Source organism: Antennarius striatus, chromosome 18, assembly GCF_040054535.1.
Source record: "Antennarius striatus isolate MH-2024 chromosome 18, ASM4005453v1, whole genome shotgun sequence".
In the NCBI taxonomy this organism is placed as follows: Eukaryota; Metazoa; Chordata; class Actinopteri; order Lophiiformes; family Antennariidae; genus Antennarius; species Antennarius striatus.
Window position 1 is genome coordinate 13506347 of NC_090793.1, and position 19574 is coordinate 13525920.

Below are 19574 nucleotides of genomic sequence, written 5' to 3' on the forward strand. Positions count from 1 at the left end.
CTCACTTACCAAAATCATGTTCATTATTTAACAAAGAAGCTCAACCAGAAACTGTACGTATATACCGAGATCAGACCATACCATTACTGTCTCTAACACATATCTTCATGCAGTAATTCTTTCAACACTATCTTACTGCCTTCCAATCTGGTCCCTCACCACAAAGGAAACTACTGAGCCAATAGCAAGACTGTACAATAGTTTATAAGATTCATGGTAAATCTCCACTCTGGACTCACCACTGTACTGAACTTTCTCATTCTAATGCCTTGACCTTCCAGAACTATACAAATAATCAGGCTATGATATTCAACACTCACTGATCTGGTTCCAAGACCCAACATAAGAAAGGATCGTCTCACTAGATCAGTCTCCCAAGTATCCCAGTACCAGCTTACAAAAATAGCTATGGTCAGAGAACATTTTTTTACACATATACCCAACTCTGGAATGAGATACCATATTATATTAGAGCAATAACCTCTGTTACACGTTTTAAACAGACATATAAACACTACCTGATGGAAGGATACACTTGAAACCACTAACCTAACCCATAACATGTGCATACTTAATTCAGGTCCCTGCCTCTTTAAATATTTTGTGTTGCTGTCTGTTTTGTTGACTGTTTTGTGATGTGTTTCTGTCTTTCATGTGCTATAGAACAGGAACCAGCTGTAAACCAGTTTTAACTGAGTCAGGCCCGATTAATTGTAACTGATTGTTTATTATGTTACTTTTAATCCTTTCCTAAAACAAATAAAATAAAAATAAATCTCAGTCTGGCCTCTCTGACTTTATCTCAAAACCTCTAACATGTGCTGTCCCTCTGATGTACTCATTCCTGATCCTATCCTTCCTGGTCACTCCCAAAGAGAACCTCAGCATCTTCATCTCTACTACCTCCAGCTCTGTCTCCTGTCTTTTCCTCAGTGACACTGTCTCTAGACCAAACGTAGCTCGTCTCACCAGTTTTGTACACCTTTCCTTTCATTTTAGCTGAAAGTCTTCTATCACACATCACACCTGACACTATTCTCCACCCATTCCATCCTGCCTGTACAAGCTTCTTCACCTCTTTTCCACACTCTCCATTGCTCTGGACTGTTGACCCTAAGTACTTAAAATCCTCGACCTTCTTGATCTCTTCTTCCTGTAACCTCACTCTTCCACTTGGGTCCCTCTCATTCACACACATGTAGTCTTGTCTTACTGCAGCTAACCTTCATTCCTCTCCTTTCCAGGACAAACCTCCACCTCTCTAGCTTCTCCTCCACCTGTTCCCTGCTCTCACTGCAGATCACAATGTCATCTGCAAACATCATAGTCCATGGAGATTCCTGTCTAACCTTGTATGTCAGCCTGTCCATCACCATAGCGAACAAAACATGACGAAAACCATGAATGAGCACACAAATTAATTCAAACTGTTAAAACTTTATTTTAATTACTTGGACATAATATTGCAGCACAAAGTAACTTTCATTATTGACCGTTGCTTTTTATTTCAATCTAATCCTCAGCTTTTGCTAGTGACACAAATTATTTCTAAAAAACAACATATATAAGCTACGATAAACTGAATAAAAAAATATTAAAACAAAATTTCCCATTGTGCTAATGCTGAGGTCAATGTCATCTATCTTAAAAAGCCTTATGAACTATGACAAATATATTAATGCAACATCAACGTATTTTTATGAAAGTATTAATCACACCGCAGTCATTTTAAGCTGAAACATCAAATCACTAAAAACTCCAAATAATCACAATCATAACTTCAGATTAATCAAACAAACCCCCAGAAATATCATTGGTTGTGGAAAAAATTTTTTTTTAAGAAAAGCACACTGCATGAAAACAAATGGTAATAACTGGTCTAAGCATAATAACTGCTCTACATTGTGTATCAATAGCATATTAAGATTGACTGTTGGTGCTATAGCTGGTACTGCTTGTGGTATAAGTATAGCTGTAAGAAGAGGTGTAATCTACACTGCCTCTACGAGATCCACTTCTGGAGCCAGCGAGGGAGCCAGGCCTTGACCCAGAGCGGGATCCTGGGTTGGAAACATTGTAAGGACTGCTGATTCCCTTGGATGATATCGAAGAGGCTTGCAGCATCTTCATCCCGTTGCTTTCTTCTACCATGCAGCTATCCATGGCTTCCTTGTAGGAGATCTTCAGTTTTGTCTTTGGACAGGTCAGGTTCTTCTGGTAGTTCTTTGTATCTTGAAGTTTCTGGGCTCCCTGACCATCTACCCATCCTTTGCGGATAGCTTCTTCAATGGAGATGCGACATCCAGTCTCAGGCTCAATCAGGCCTCCTGTCAGGTACTGAAACTCCAAAAACCGATTTCCAGCTTCATAAGGCAGCCATGCCTCCTTGACTGCCTCTGCTGCAGACATCTTTCTCTTTGTCTTCACGTCCTCAAAGCCAACATAGGCTTTCTGGGCAGGTTTCAGCTTACTGGCCAAGCTTTCATCAATAATGCACTGATGGGTGGCATCTTGGAGGGACAACCTCTCACCGGTGGCGGGGTTGATAATACCACCAGTGCAAACCTGGGCCTCCAGAAGCCTCTGTGCTGTAAGAGTGTCAACTATTCCTCTCCGAAGCGCTTCGGGAATAGTTATTTTCTCCAAGGTCTCTGTGTCGAATATAGCTGCCACAGGGCTCTGGTCATCAAACATCTCAGGGGGAGAAACAGTTATGGAAATACTGCTGAAGCGTTTCCGAACAGTGGGAGAAGATGGTGCAAGCTGGGTGGGACTGCTACAGGTGACCACGTCATCAATTTTGCTGGCTGCAATGGTCATCTCATTGCTGCTACTTTTGTTTGAAATTTCATAAGCAAACTGGGTCAAGGTGATCTTTCCGGCGCGGTATTTATCTAAAGATGCCTGATCAACGATACCGCGTTCCAGACAGTCCTTGATGTCATATTGGGTTCCTGTTTTCCTATCCACGATCACCAAGCGCGCAGAGCCATCAGAACCTTTGATAGTTATTTCCTCCCACTCGCATTCCTGCTCTGACAAGTCCAGGAAAGTGTCATAATCAATCAGGTCCTGGTGATAAGCTTCCCTCACTGACATCTCCAGCCCACTGTCTGGGTCAACTATCACAACCCGCCTCTTGCGAAGGATATTGGTACGGCTCTCCTCCATCTTTTGGATCTTCTTCTTGTCTTTCAGTGGCAGAAGTATTAGGCCTGTTTTGCTATCTGTGATGCACCTGTTTTTCAGCTGAAGATATGTCAGGTTCTCTTTTGTATTAGGGTCAAAGAATCCTTTCGTGTCATCCCCTTCGTAAGACAAAATATCGTTCATCTCCTCATCAAAATATCCCCTCTTGTAGGCAACAGCAACATCAATCCGGTGGCTCTCTTTGGGGTCAATAATCCCACCACTGGCAATTTGGGCCTCAAGTAGACGGATTCCATGACCTTTCTCAATAAGTTCTTTCTCAATGGCCTGGAAAAGGGAGATTGTGTTTCCTGTAGAGGGGTCTTTGTATCCAGTTACTGCCTTCTCTGCAGACAATAGCTTATTCTTAAACTCTTTTCCTATCAGGCCTCTCTTTGCAGCCTCTTCTACAGTCAAGAAGACATTGTTGACTGGATCAACAATGAAGCCAGAAGCAGCTTGGGCCTCAAGAAGCTCCAGAGTGGTTCCTCTCATAAGCAGGCCGTCCCTCATGGCCTTATAGAAAGGCAGTATTTGATCATTGGCCTCATCATAGATACCTGCAATGCAGGTACTGCCATAGAGATAGGACTTAAGCTTTTCTTCAATATCTTTGCTAGAGAGCATGCCCTGTTCAAGCTTCTGCAAGTCAGTTTCATCCAGCAGTTCAGATTTAATGAGCTCTGTTACAGACACTTCACCACGGAGACCCTTCACTGTCATGGGCTTTTCTGGACCATGGAGCAGAAGTAAGCCAGCAACTGAGTCCACTGTACACTTTTTTCTTAGGTCTGTATAGCTGATCTTTTCTCCTGTAATTGGATCCAGGTAACAGGTAGGTTTTTTGTTCAATTCCCTGTAGAGCTCCTCATCAATAAGATTGCGATCTAAGGCCAAGTCTTTAGGAAGGAACACACTCAGAACAGGATCTATTATGCCCCCAATAGACTCCTGAGCCTGGAGTAAACGAATGGCTTTGTTTTTATCTACTCTACCCTGTTTGCAAGCCTGTCCTACAGACAGCACTTTTCCAGTGAATGGATCTTTGAAGCCCAGGCTAGCTGCTTCAGCTGTGACTAAGGTGTCTCGGTCTTCTGTGTCTACAATCCCTCTGGAACAGGCAGTATCTACAGGCATCTTCTCATTAAATGTGGGGTCCACTATGTAGCCTGTTGCTGCTTGAGCTTCCAAGAGCATGAGAGCACTCTCTGGGCTAAGAAGTTGCCTGTTCTTGGCTTCAGTGAATGGCATTTTCCCGTGAGAGCCTGTTATCATGCCGGCAATGATGCCAGTACCTTTTAGGTTAAGTTGGATCTCCACAGCTACCTCATCCACAGTCTTTGTTCCCTTTAGGAGCTGGTCCAGAGTGGATTTACTAATTATACCGCAGTCATAAAGCTGGTGGGCCGTGACTTTGCGGCGCACCCCATCAAATACCAGCTTGGATGGATCGATTGTTGGGACCTTCTCATTTGTCTGGGTGTGCTTGCTCAGAGAGATAGGTCTCTGCTGCAACCTATGTATTTCTCTCAGAAGGGCATCTCTCTTGAGAGCCAGATCTGAAGCCTCCTTTTCAGAGATTAGCAAACGACTCTTATAACTCTCCTCTAGGCTCCTGAGTTCCCTCATGAGCCTTTCAATCTCATTCTGTAAGGAGAGTCTCTCTTGACGAGCCTTGTCTCTGTCTGATTCACACTGTCTAATCTGACTGTCTCTCAGCTCATACTGGCTCTTAATGTAATTCAAGTCTTTGAGGATGGTGTTCTTTTCATCCTGCAGTCGCTGTTTGTTGCGGAGCTCAGTTTCTAATGTGAGCTTGATGCGGGTGAGCTCCTCATCCAGACGTTGATGACGCATCTTGTCCTGCTCCAGAAGTTTAAGCTTAGTGAGTAAATTGTCCCTTTCCAGCAGCAGTTCACTGTACTGGCTTTGGGACTCGTGAGCCAACATGGAAGTCTGGAGAGAAATAAAAACAAATATACATGAGAAGAAATGTCAAAAAGTGATGCACAAAACAAAGACACACAGTTCTAATCAATTAATCAGATGAGTACACAGGGTTTTCCTTAATATAAAATTATGAGTTAATAACTCCATATAATATTTAAATTTGAGTTCTGACATCATATTAATGAAGAAAATATATGTTACGTTTGTTATCTCAGTTACTATCCCTAACCCAATAGAGTGACTGATTGGTTGACATAGTGAATGATCAATTGACATCATCTGCCACAAAACAAGCAGATGAAGCAGTTATCCACATGCATGTCCAAGTGGAAGTGCTTGTAAATTCATGAATCTCATGCAGAGTCCCAAAGTAATTTGTCTGTTAGTAGCAAGGCCATGAAACCAAATCAGGTTCAGTTTTACTGCGCCTGTAACCATTCATGCAAAAGCAGAAATGGATTAGTTATAAATCAGTGGAAATGATCCTTCAATACATTGAATAATACCTCAATGGATTGCTTTTGGAATTTGTCTATTTCCAATTTAAGCTTTTCTCTCTCCTTAGTCAGATCATTGATGAGAGCCTGGAGATCCGCTGTTCTCTTGCTGCTAGTCTGGAGCTGGACATGCAAGGCTGAGATCTGAGTGGATGTTTCTTCATTAACTGCGTCTTTTCTGAGTTTCAGGTTATCTCTCTCCTGTCTCACTGCTCTCAGCTCCTCCTCCAATCTCAGTCTCTCCTTTGTTAGGTTCTGCGTCAGAGTCTTCAGGCGGTCAATCTCTGAAACTTGTTCATTCAGCAGGCGGCTCTTCTCCTCAATGGTCTTATACAACATCTCATTGCGTTGGTTGAGTTCAAAGATTTTAGCCTGTTCCTGCTGGAGCTTCTGTTTAGTTGACCTAAGCTCCACTGTGACAGTTGACAAGTCATTCTTGGTGATTTTATGCTCCCTAAGATTCTTTTCCAATGTCTCCTGGAGGACACTGAGTTCTTGCTCATACTTCCTTTCAGTGCTGGAAATCTCTACATGGACAGATTTCAGTGTGTTGATTGTGGTGGTGTGCTCTTTGCAGGTATGTATCATCTTCTCCAGCTCTGCCTCCATTCTTTTTCTGCGTGTAAACTCGTCCTGGGTTGTCTTCTTTTGCTTCTCCAACTCAGTTTCCATTCCATCCAGAGAGTTCTGAAGTTCCCGGATGCGACTCTGCAACCGGGCAGAACCCTGCTCAACCTTGGTCTTTTCACTGGCCTGTCTCTCCAGTTCTACTTTGGTGATGCGAATCTCCTGCTCAGACACTTTAAGCTTGTTAATAGCCTCCAGGTAGGAGCTGTTCTTGGACTTCAGCTCAGTCTCAATCTGTTTCAGATGACCGATTTCCAGTTCTAGAGCTCTCCTCTTCTTCCCTTCCTCCTCCAGGTTAAACGTTAGCATGCTGATCTGTCTGGACTTCTCCTGAATATTTTTGTTGGCTTCCTTTAGCTTGAGATCCTCATCACCTTTCTGCTGCTTAAGTGTTCTGAGCTGAATCTCCAACTCACTGCGAATCCTTGTCTCTTGTGCCACTGATGCCCTCTGCTGGTTGGCCTCCTGCTCTGCTCTACTTTTCCTCTCGTCAGCAAGAGCAATGGATTGCCTCAGTCTCCGCAGCTCCTCTTCTAGATCTCGCTTCTCAGCAGACAGTCTATCCACTTGTAATCTCAGTTCTGCTGTGTCTTCTTGTTTCTGTTGTGAGGCTTTCAAGATCGTGGTCTTGGTAGTGTGAATCTCAGTCTCGTATGTCTGCTTAAGTTGATTTATCTCCTGGGTGTACTGTGTTCTTACCTTTGAGATATCTGACTCAGCGTTTCGGCGACGTGACGCTTCCTCCTCTAACAGTATCTTCATTCTTTCCAGTTCACGTTCTTTGTCTTTCACTGACTTTTCTAAATCAATCTTGGCCCAGTTAAGCTCTTCCAGTTCTTTCTGTCTGCGGCGAACTGCTGCCTCATATTCTTCTTGCTGGCTGTTGTAGCGTTCCTCTGCCAACCTTTTTTTTCTTTTCTCCTCCTCCAGCTGGTATTTAATGCGTGTCAACTGGTCATTAAGGTCTTGAAGCTGACTGTGTGTGCTATCCAGGCTCTCTTTAGTAGCATTAACTTGCATTACTGTGGTTCTTTTCACTTCCTCCATAGAAATAAGTTCGTCTTTTGATTGAGAAAGCTCTAGCTTGTAGCGAGCCAAAGCATCCTCCAGAAACTTGTTCTTCTGATCACGATCCTGGATGCTGTCCTTCAGACGCTTCAGTTCCTCCTCCAGCATCTCAATCTTGGTGTTCCTGATCTGAAGACAGCAATAACCAAAACAAAATGAGCCTCAGCTATGTCACAGTAATAACTTCTTTAATATACTATTTCTTTTTTTCATTTAATACTTAAAATGCATCATATAAATTCAACACCCACCTTAAGCTCTTCCATGTTCTTCACCATCTCCCCAAGGTACTTGTAATAGTCACTAGAGCGAGTAAGCAACTCTATGTACTGGGATTGTAGGTCAGCCGCCTGTTGGAGTTAAAGCCAGTGGTTTAATATTCATGTCAAATGTTCATATGTTAAGTACATAGAGGATATGTGTACAAGTAATATATTTCAAGGACAAATTAAGGTCAATTGAGTTGCATTTTTAAAATGTATGTATTACATGAGCTCAAAATATAACGGATTTAGTGTGGCTGGATGGAGAAACAGTCCTCATACCTCTTCTCTGACCACAGAAGCGGGGGACTGAAGCATTGTTCTCTTGATAGGAATATTAAGCAGAGTTTCCAGGCCCGAACTGTAGGAAGCCAGCTGAAGCTCATAGTCCTGCAAAAACATACAGTACTCCTTTCACACACCGACTTAAATTTAAGGAAAACAAAAGACAATGATGGCCAATAAACGACTTCCTACCTTTATGGAGGCAGCACAGGTGTCTGCTTTTCTTTGCACATCCTCTACTTTTTCCTTCTTTCCTTTGATTTCCGTGTGGAGTGCCTATGCAAAAGAGAAGCTTCAAATTCACAGGTGTAGTCTGACATATATTTATATCAAAAAGACAAGTCTTATCTTATTATTCGCAAAATATTTAAGCTTTGATGTCATTTCACTGATTTTTGTGAGTGGCTTTCAAACTGAGAACACAATTTTTACTCCTCAAAAACATTAAATCCTGAGTTTATGTATTTGTTGATGTAAACCAGTAAGTGCCTGCCTTCTGTTGATTGAGGTGATCCAAGAGTGTCTGGATGTCACCAAGCTTAACCAGCTGAAGGGAATCCTGTCTCTTCCTGGCATTGTTTATCCATTCTTCCAGTGAAGTGCTGTTCTGCCGATAATCATTCAGTTGTTTCTCTTGCTTCTCCAAGTCCCACATCCTGAGAAGGAAAGCGTGGGAGCGAGGAAGGAACAGGAGATTATTTTTAAAGATTTACCAGGATATGGAGAAACATTCACCGGTACTAAAGAAACATGTACACATGTATACTCTTACCTGCTATCAATCTGGGTTTGGATGCGGCGCCAGCGGTCAGACATCTGACCCACCAGCTCTGTATACTTGGAAAGGTCCACATCACACTTGTGGAAGGAGTCAGAGATCTGACTGTTCCAGTGCACAGCTTTAGCCAGGTCTGACTCCAAAGCTGTCAGCAGGTCTCTCTTGTGCTCGATATCACTCTTCATTTGCTTTAAGAATCACAAATTTGGTTTTGATGAATACGGGGGAGCATTTTAATGTTTAAGAAAAAGAGTAATACTGCATTATTAAAATAACTACTGTACCTTTTGCAATTCAAATATTTAGTACCAGTTTGTAAACTACAAGTACTAATAAAGGTTTTATTACAATTGAAGCAATTTTGATTATTACTTATTCACATAGGAATAATTATGTAGCATAACGCAGTCACGCAGGATCTATCCCACCTACTGTTTACCTCTTGGCTCAGTCTGTGTTCACATGTATAGTATGTAGCCCTGAGTCTGCACAAACAGATCCACAGCCCTTATCAAGGCAGAGGGGAATACAGAACACTGCCCAAAATATTTCCATAATGCAGATAAACACTCAGATTACACAGGTTTAAAGGATGACATGTCTTTCTACATCACACTAGACTAGAAAAACAAAAAGTATTATGGAAAAGAAATACTAACAAAAAGAATGTATACCTCATATGTGCATTTAATTATAGCTCGTAAGTAAATAGACTTAATTAACTACTAGTAAAATAGATCTGCACTGGTTCAACTTGTCATAAATGCCTTAAAACTGGAAAGTAACAAGTTTGCAATTTAAAATAAATGTTGAAAATGTGTCAAACCTTTAGAGTGCTGCGATACATTTCCACTTCTCCAACATTCAGAGAGGTGGTCTCCTTCTCCGTCAGCCGGGCCTCATACACTTTAATTATATCTTCTGACTGAAGAAGGTTCTGGAGTAAACCCTGGAGAGCTGCCAGTCTGCCGGTGACAATCAGTCAATAAATGAATAATAAAAATGAATAATAAATGTGTTCTTGAAAGTTATTTTTAAAACATTTAGTTAAAGCAAAAGTGCTTTTCCTCTGTTTGTTACATACATCAAATTCTGTCAATCACTGTGGGCTAAAGAGAAAGGGCATGTAATGAAAGAAAAATAGCCTACCTTTGACTGTAGGCTGTGTACAGTCCCTGAAGGCCTCTCAGTTTTTTGTTTATGATTTCCAGCTCCGACTGGAGGAACTTGGCTTGTTCAGAGTCTGGAGGTAACCCTTCCAGCTGCTTCACAATCATCTCTCTTAATCGCAGATACTCATCATGAATGGAGTCCAAGTCTTGATGCAAACCCTGGACACCCATTACCGACAAGATAAACACAGCATGAGCTGCTATTTATGACAAAAGAAGTGTATTTTACTGAAAATTCTATATTTGTTTTGGAGCAAATAACCTGAATTTAAATTGAATAGGATCACCAATACATACCTGAAGCTTCTGGATGTGAACTGAGCACTCGTGCACACTATTATCCCCGAGATGAACGTGGAGGTGGCTGGTGAGACCAGACTCGGCCAGCTCCAGCCTGCGGCGCAGCTCTTGGAGGCTACTCAGCAGGGTGAGGCTGAGCGTAGAACTGGGTGGGGGAGTAGTCTTGACTACCTTTACAGTCACGGGCTTGATGACCTCCTTTTTGGGGGGTTCGGGCTTCACTTTTTCCTCCTCTTTAAAAGTCAGTGGAAAATTGTGAGCACACTGATTTATAGTGGATAAACTATTTAAACTCTCAAATATAGAGGACTGACAACAAGATCAAAAGTGTTTACACTCACTGTAAGTAGGCAGCTGGATAATCAGTGTGTCGTAGTGATTTTGGGCTTTATCGAAGTGGCCTTGGATCGTTTTCTTCTCATCTTCTCCAAACAGCTCAGAACCTTTGCTGGTGCGCAGAAACTCCTCGTAGTGAGTCTCCAGTCTTTTGATGATGTTGCGATACTCTTCTGGACGCATCTTACTCAGCTGTGAGACAAGGGGGGGGGGGGTCAGGTTAAGATCAGAATGGAAATAATAGATCAAAGAAGCTAATAGCATTCTGTGGTACCTTACCATGCTGACGGTGAGGGTGTTGATGAAATTGATGTCTTTGAGGCAGTATTGCCATGAGATTAGACTTTTGATATTGATGTAGAGCTGGTTCCAAAGGCTCATGATGGCATCGTAATACTGCTCATTCCTAGGGAACAGCACAATTATTAGTTACTATTAATTACACTAAGTATAACAAAATCTCACTTTGTTTGCATATACAGTAGTCCCTCGGTTGTTCATGCTTCATTACATCGCAGATTTTTGATATGTAGTCACGTGATACCAAACGCGAATGTTATTGGCTGACAGCATCCGGAAGTGCTCTGCGTTCCGAGACTCACGGTACACAGAGCACTTCCATGAGACACAAAAGTGCTTTAAACAGTCTATATGAGTGTGGGAAAAGGTAATACAGATAAAAGGTAGTTTAATGTCAGTATGGGGAGGGTTCATAAACATTTAACTTACTGTAAATAATAAAATAAATAGTTTGTCACTATATCACAGAATTGTATTTTTGTGGGTGGTCCTGGAACCCATTAATCGCGAGTTGCGACGGATCACTGTATAAAGCCTATATGTCTGTGTGTACATACGCACTTTCCTATTCAAGTGAATGGAAAGGTGTGTCCAACCTTTTGACTTGTGTGGTGTACATATACATTTTAAAATAAGGTTTCTTTCATTCTCTCTTACTTGCTGGCAAGAGCAATGCTGAGTGGGTTTGGTGGGGGGATCAACAGACACACAGAGGGAATCATCATATCCAGACCTCCGGGTCCTGTCACGAGCCACTTGCTGCGCTGCGAGTTTTCCTTCAGGATGCCCTCATTCCCTTTTAAAATTCCTTTCTGCGACACAAAACAGAACATAAAAACAGAGGAAACCCTGGATTATACACTATTTCACATCAGACTTCACAACGGTATGTGTGAGGTAAAACATTAATCCCACCTGGTCTTGCTTAAAGTCACACAAGGCCCGAACCATGATGGGGCTGCTGGACTTCTCTTCAGGGTTGCGAGGTTTCAGTCTGACAATGGTCTTTGATTTGTTGACCAGACTTTGGACCTGCCTTTTATTCTCCACAATTCGTTCCTTGTGTTTCTGTATACACACGCACACGCACACACAAATCATTGGTTTTAATAGTGTCCCCAAACACTACAACTATCAGATAAAAACTCTAACACTGACCACAACCATTTCTTACAGGCTTTTTTAGTTATGAGTTTAAATACCTCCAGGTTTTTCAGCAGCTCAACAAGTGTCTCCAGAGGAGTGTTTTTGTTGCAAGTAAATTTGCTCCGGATAGTCTCATGTTCCTTTTGCAGTTTGGAATAAGTCTCATTGGCATCCTTGAAAAACTGAGGATGGAGCTTCAATTACTATTCACAGGAAAACACAGAGGATGCTATATTCATAATCGCAGGAGCAACACTTACTTGACTGTATGCAGAATTCTCCTTCAAATGAGAGTGGATGCATTTGGTGATCTGGAGGAGCCAACTCCACTGCGTCTGCAAGGTGTCCATATAGGCCTGTAGGAGCACGTAGGGTCAAGTCATCAGCACCAAGTTAATGTCTTATTTTTGGTGTTAAACAAGCAAATTCATAAAACACCTTACTTGAATCTTATCTGCGGCAGGGTGATTGTTGTTTAGGAGTCCATCTGCTTTCACTTTCAGCTTGTTCAGCTCCTTCTCTTTCTCTTCTAGGTCCTTCATCATCCCCTGAAAGGACAACAATGTGTAAGGGATCCAAAAATCTGTTGACTGTTGATTTTAATATGTAACTGAGATTAAAAACAAAACGCTGAGTTCAGCCTTACAGAGTAGCTCTCTTCCTTCCTGGGAATGTACTGATCGATGTTCTTGTCTCCCCAGTCAAACACAAGCTCCTCCTCCTCTCGCTCATTGACCCACATGATGGCTCTGGAGATCTCCTCAATGATGTTCTGGAGCTCACGCAGCTGACTAACACGGCTGTGGGACATTTTCTGAGGAACAGATGCCGAGTAAATACACCAAAGGACCAACATTTGTGATACACAATTTGAAACATTTCTGTAAAACAGCTTAAGCGCAACCTGCAGGCTGTCCCACTCTTGTTCCAGGATTGCGAGGTTGTATCTGTCACCCTTTGAGTTCTGAAAAAAAGAAATTTTCTTTCATTGTTTGATTCCCATTTTCTTTCACAAACACAAAATTCTATGTTCGAGCAGCTGAGATGAGGTCTACGTCCACTTACCAGTTCGTCTCTGGCACGGTCTACTTCCTGACTCCTCTGAAGAGAGCTGTGGGTTCTGCTGTGACTCAAAATTTGCTTCTCTATTGCGGCGGAGTCATCTCCCCATGGAGCCGTCTCAATCATACGCTGCAAGATACAGAATCAGTTAATTTCTTTGTAAAATATTAACTGTTAGACACTTGCAATTTCAAAATCAACCTTAATTACAGGGAAGATCTTTATTTTATTATATGAATTTTATTGAAATAATACATTACATGAGCATATTTTAAAGAGGACACACTATACTTATGTTCAATTTTTATAGATATAAACACAAAATGCAAATGAATTTTTTAATGCTCTGCAATTTCTGAAAACATCAAGGCACAGACTGATCCTTCATTGAATCTATTTCTAACTTAGAGTTCCCAGCTCTAGTGAGCACAACAAAAGAAACATTTAGAACTGACTCAAGATAAACTGGTTTCCTTGTTTAATGGAATGAAAAAGCATGCCGACCAGCAGAACAGTATACCTGACTTGCAGGTTTTAATGGTTTACAGAAAAAGCCTAGGAGGCGTAAGCTTTATGAATAGGCAAAGTGTTTTTTTTATTGAGATCATCCCATTTTTTGATCTAGTCGAGGGTTTGTGAAAATGGAAAAAAATACATTGTGGCCCAACTCTTGTCCTCAAAAGGAGAAAAAAATTCTCATTTAAATTTTTGTCACCTTACTATAAATTCTTGAACTCTAAGTTCTCCTCTCTGTCCTCTAGGTGTCAGCATTAAATGGTGAAGTGAACAGGCAAGCAGGAAACTATCCCAACTATTCCCCCCTTGTTCGAGGGCCTAAAGCTTAGATAAGAGCTCTTCCAGTGAACAGACTTCAGCCGGTCCCTGATCTTTACTCGCATTTTTTCTTTCTCAAGGCTTTTGTTCTCTGGCCACTCCCTCTTCCTTCATGGTTTCTTAGCTGGAGCTGCACAAAACAAGGCTTTGAAGAGACTGTCAACAATACAGCTAGTGTCTGGGGCAGAAAAGTCAACACAGTTGGGTTACATTGTGCTTAAATGTAGTTTGTATGGTTTAAAACACAACAAGCAATTTTAAGAAATGACGGATTAAAATCGCAAAAGTAGCTCATCAGTGGCTATCAGGCTTTTTTTTTTAAAGCAGTTAAACTTTAGGTCTAAAAGCTGAAACAAACAAAGAAAGGATTCCATGTCTGATGATAGAGGGAACTTAGCTGACTCCAGAGGGTGAGGCTTGAAGTGATGACAAAATGCTAGGGTGTGTTTTTTTTTGGCTGGGCGTGTGAAGGCTTGGGAGGTAGAGAGGAGAAAGGCGTATTCCCACGAACATGTTAAGAGATCTGCTGAACTACCATGTCACATAACAAGTGAGTCAGTAGAGTGTCAGATTTCACACTCCTTCACTTGTACTTTTGTTTCTGCTTCCATGGTGTCTTTATCTGCCTTCCTCGCCATGCGTTATATATTTCTTTGAGACTTTTCATCTTGCTTCTCTAGTGGCAAGACTCACAACTCTTCTTTTATTCCTCCTGCCCGCCTCTTGGCCTCGCTCACTCACCGATACAGCTTTGGCAGAATGACCAGATGGTTTCAGTAACAGAAGGTCAGAGTAGGTGATAGGGTGAGTACATCCCCCGCCTCCCGCCTCCCTTCAAATTAAATAAAGTATGTTCCAGCAGAGGCATGCAGACACTTGTAGGTGTAAAAGTTTGTTACACACTCTGCATGGGATTTGTCTATGATGCTATCACAGAAGCTGTTGTGGTGAACTATTCAGAAGAAAATGAATGACTTATGTCTTTATATCACTTTGACTCATTTATTTTTTTAACGGACAGGCTGTGGCCATATCATTGAATCCAATTTTACAGATGAGTCTACATAAATTTGTAAATCTATGTAGATTTTGAAAATTTGGAGAAACCCTCATGTTGATTTCACCAGCATCATCTGAGAGCTCACCTTCTGTTGAGCAATCCAAGCCATGGCATCATTAAAGATTCTTCCCCCCTCCAGGGAGCCCACACTGCCTCTGCTCCGCCTCATGGTCATGCCACCAACTAACTGCTGTTGAATAGCGGTGTGCATGTTTTGTAATTGGTCCAAACTGCAGAGGTGCACAAAAAAGGAGAATACTTGGTCAGCCTTGCGTGGTGGGCACACACACCAGCCAGCTTCAAAGAGCTCAGCTTGGCAAAGACAACTGAGGGAGAAGAGAAAGCTCATTCTACCAGAGTTATTTTTGCTTAAAATGGAATTCAGATGTTGCGTCACCCAGCTGGGTTGAGCTATAGGGGAGGATTACTCACAGTCATGAAGAAACATATGCAAATACAAGCAAACACTGCACAAATCTCACAGGATAGTATACCCGCACTTTGCAAAGCCACACACACAATCACACACACACACACGCACAAACACACACATACATTCTCCATCTTGCCTTACTTTCTAAAGATATCTGAAGGTATTCTCATCTGCTGCAGGTCTCTGCCACAAAGCTTCATCTGCTCCATGGTTTCTGCCGCCATGATCAACAGCTTCTCTGCCTCCATAGCTGGACCCCCCTGCAACAGCAACCACAGTAACTGAACTTTACACCTGTGAAATCATATCTCGTGTCTGACATCATCACCTTCTTAGTCACATCCTATGTCAAATATTATACATATTAGCATTGCTTATTATTTTTTAGTACTTGAAGTGAAAACCAGTTGAGCTCAGTTATGTTTGGTGTGTGCTTCACTTACACTCTGGAGAATCAACTTTGCTCGTTGCAGATACTCTTGACACTGGCCTGTCAGGAACATGGATTTTTGCTGAAGAGCCTGTACACTACATGGGGGGAGAGGATGTTGGTGGTTATTTTCCAGTATTTTTATAACATAACTCACAAAAAAATAAATAGATATAATAGACATAATATTCAATCCAATTCAAAAAACTTTATTTTTCGAATGGGAAATTGTCCTTTTTTTAAAGCACAAAAAGCAGTAAAATACACAAACAGAAATGTACAATATACAATATATGTACAATATAAACAGGTATGTGCACTATTATATTACATATATACTGTACGTACATAAACACACACATATATATACATATATACGTATATATGTATATATACACACATGCATATATATACACTATATATATGTATATATATGTATATATATGCATATATATTATATACTATATATATAATATATTACATATATATTATAATATATATAAAGTATTATATATAATATATATATACACACACACACACACATGCATGCATATAGATATATGTGCAGATATGCAGGTATATAAAGATATGCGGTGCACTGGCTTCGCGCCCGGAGTTTGCCCCGCCTCATGTCCTAAGCAAGCTGGGATAGGCTCCATCTCCCGGAGACCCGCTAAGGTGGATAAATTGGTTCGGAAGATGAATGAATGAATATATAAAGATGAAAAATATAAAGTTGTCATTACACGAAATTTAAAGGTCACATGGAGCATATATATGCATATATCTATATATATGTATATATATACATATATATATATGCATACAAATATACATGCATACACGACTATAAGACTATAATAGAGGTAGTCATGTATGCATTTTATGCACTACTTTTATAGTTGACCCTATTCTTAAAGTTAAAATCATTACAATCTTGTGTGATGTTCAAAAATGGCAAGTCACCTGCAGATGACAAATACATTTAGTAAATATTATGATCTTACAATATTATTCATTACACATAGTGAATATTCATTACACCTAGTGTTTCCTTTCACATATCCATAAAATAACTGTCATTATGTAAATATATTTGTGCTAATGTGTTTTATACAGTATGTTTTTGGAAAGACTCTGGTGACATTATGAGCAGGTGTCAAAGTAAGTTCTTCATGTGTTTGTGCACATGACAGTAAGGATTCCTTTGAATCCTTTGAATCTTTGAAACACCTCTTTCATGCACTTTCAAAGCCAAAACAATAACAAACGTCATGTTTTCACTTTATTAACTGCTCCCAGAAGAAAAGTCCTTGTTTTCTACAACCTTTGCCTTCGCACGAGGTAAACATTCAATAATTTTATAAAGACTAACTCTTACTGCTTGACACCATGACGTCATTACTTATCATAAGGGACAACCCACGGGGTGTGTGCAGGTTTTCCTATAGTGGGACTAATTCATTATGTTGAGCAGCAGCGGAGTGATTCAGAGTGATTAAACTTACTAAACACATTTGCTACAGTTCAGTAATAACACGCTGACGTCTTTAGCATGTACAGACTTGTTTTTCAAGCTACATTTGACCTTTTACTGTTTTCACATTAAAACTAGCTGCTTAGCTTCTAGGTCACAAAAAGAGGTTTGTAATTGACATTTTCTATCCATCTTTATTTGGAGTAGTGTTTTTTGTTGTTGTTTGTTGTTGTTTTTGTCGTGCTTTTATTTTACGTCACAATCAGCGTGTGTATACTTAAGCTAATTTTGCAACAGGTGTTTTAAAAAGTAGAGCGTTTTACCTCATGCCACCTCCTCCGCTGCCACCCATACCGAGGTGCACTTTGTGCCCCCCGCCACCCCCGCCATGAGCGGAGGTCCTGGAGAAGCTGGAGGTGTAGGTGTATCCTCCTCCGCCGTCTCCGACTTGGAAATCACCCTGGAAGCCGTTTCCACCGACGAAAACATCATTCCTGAAACCGGGACCCGACAAATCCGGTCGCGAATTACTTCGCTGTCCGATGGTCGCTAGTTTCGGGTTGGAACCGTACAAACTCATGATTCCCGAGTTGTTTGGCGGAGGAACACGGTCGGAGTGGCTCGTCTGCTCCGCTGCCCCGTTCAGACCTCTGCCCTCCCCGCCTCCTGTTGCGCAGATAATGGTCTGCTGTGAATAGACGGAAGCTGGACGCTTTTGCGGAGCGAACCACACCTTGCCGTGTTTGGTTTTTTTTTCTTTTTTCTTTTTGGAACGCTCTTGCACTCACTTGCCTGCCTTGGGCAGATGGGATGTCGTGTCATGCGAAATTCAAGTTTCTGTTGCAATCAAACTCTTAATCGAACATGACGAGCTGTTATTATACAGTGGATCACGTTTGGCTTGTGTGAGGTGGAGGAGAGGCAGTTGTCAATCAAGTGAACAGGCTGTCTTAAAAAAAAGTTTTAAAAAATGTGAAAGTAAAAATACAAAGTTCAGCAGATAACTACTATTTACTGTTATAAAAATTCCCCTGAGTTAATACAGGATTTAGATTTTTATTATAACAGGAAACCACATTAGGATTTGTTTTTAGTTGCAAGTGCATTTGTGGTTCATTGTCTAAATACTTTCCTTATCTTAGGGTGATCATTAAAGTGGATTCACTTAAAGTCTGTTGCAAATTCAGACTGAGAGTATACAGAGGCCAACATATTTCATCCCCCGTACAGATAAGATTTGTGCAGACTTTCTCTTGCCAGGCTTAACATACTGCAGGTCAACACGAGTCTGTTTCAGAGTTTAGAATTGTGCATTGCTTCCTGAAGAAGACAGTCAAGGTCACAAATCATATTTTAATCATTTCTGCTACGTCTTCATTCCTTTGTGCACACAGCACAGCACAGGTAGGCGTGTCTGATGTTTGAAAAGAGAAAGCCGGCTATGATAAGAAGGCGATGCATAGGGGTCTGGAAATTTTCAAAATGTAGTGGGTTGAAGAAAATGTGAAACTATCAACTAGTATTTTTCTTTTTCTCATGTGTACATATGATAATGAATGAGAAAAGAGTGAAGAACATTCACAAATTGTGCTGGTCTTCATAAATAAGCTCATCTTACAATCTTTACTCATCCTGGAGAAAAAAAACCAACAGTTGATTTTGTTGAAAGACACATTATGCCCTCTGGTGTTTTCAGCACACACGGTTAACACATTACTACACATATAGCGAGGTGACTGAAAGAAAAAGTGTGAGACAAGAGGAGAGGGAGGAAAGGAGTGAACTGACAACATTATGAAACCAACACCCTAGACTGGAATCTGCAAACCATTTGGGCCTATTCTCTTTCTTGCATTCATTGAAACTGCTTGAATGCATCTATTTGAAAAGCCAGACGTGACTTGTCCCTGCTGGGTGTTTCAGCAAGGTAACTTTAAAACACTGACTGTTACATGTAGGCAGTCCCATCAATTACAACAAAAACTCTTGAAAGACCAGCCTCACAGACTAAAACACACCCACAAAGATGCTGTCCTTCCTACATGTGGATGTTAAAAACACACAGAAGGGCTGAGCATGTAAGAAATAACAAACTTCTGTATTATAACAGGATTTACTGTATGCCAAGGAATGCACTGAACATCAGGACAGTGAACCAGTGTCTGTTTTGTGTCATGAGATAGTGAAGATTAACTGGAAACATCATTATATGCTCTCCAAAAGAAAATGCTAGTCCTTTAACCTTGCTTTTGCAAGAGTAATGTGTGTGGTCTTTCCACAGTCTGCCGATATTTGCATGTTCATGTTTATTGCAAATGTCCACGTATTTCTGGGAGATTTAAGTTTCACGACTGTCACAGTAAGGTG

General features: G+C 41.0%; 1 protein-coding gene across 2 annotated transcripts; it reads right to left on the reverse strand.

The window, feature by feature from the left end:
- Positions 1–1421: 1421 nt before the first annotated feature.
- On the reverse strand, positions 1422–17878 carry dspa (desmoplakin a). Of its 2 annotated transcripts, none has more exons than XM_068340044.1 (24): positions 17531–17878; positions 15744–15828; positions 15442–15560; positions 14953–15097; positions 12977–13102; positions 12816–12875; positions 12558–12725; positions 12355–12459; positions 12172–12267; positions 11968–12093; positions 11681–11833; positions 11423–11577; positions 10745–10871; positions 10471–10657; positions 10127–10362; positions 9807–9988; positions 9484–9622; positions 8652–8845; positions 8373–8535; positions 8072–8155; positions 7877–7984; positions 7583–7681; positions 6963–7460; positions 1422–5145 (listed from the first exon to the last, which is right to left on the reverse strand). In XM_068340044.1, exons 1-24 carry the CDS (start codon positions 17785–17787, stop codon positions 1921–1923), a joined length of 6837 nt encoding a protein of 2278 aa, XP_068196145.1. In that variant the 5' UTR covers positions 17788–17878; the 3' UTR covers positions 1422–1920. The 2 variants fall into 2 exon arrangements, with proteins under 2 accessions (XP_068196145.1, XP_068196144.1); XM_068340043.1 differs by having other exon boundaries at positions 5646–7460.
- Positions 17879–19574: the final 1696 nt, after the last annotated feature.

Bases quoted from the DNA above. Each gene is read 5' to 3' on its own strand.
- dspa (XM_068340043.1), bottom strand. From the start codon at position 17,787: ATGAGTTTGTACGGTTCCAACCCGAAACTAGCGACCATCGGACAGCGA. The intron at 12,876-12,976 runs GTAAGTGGACGT...TCTTTTTTTCAG, and splicing joins ACCGTGCCAGAGACGAACTG to AACTCAAAGGGTGACAGATA. The intron at 10,872-11,422 runs GTAAGAGAGAAT...GCTGTTCCCTAG, and splicing joins AGCATTGCTCTTGCCAGCAA to GAATGAGCAGTATTACGATG.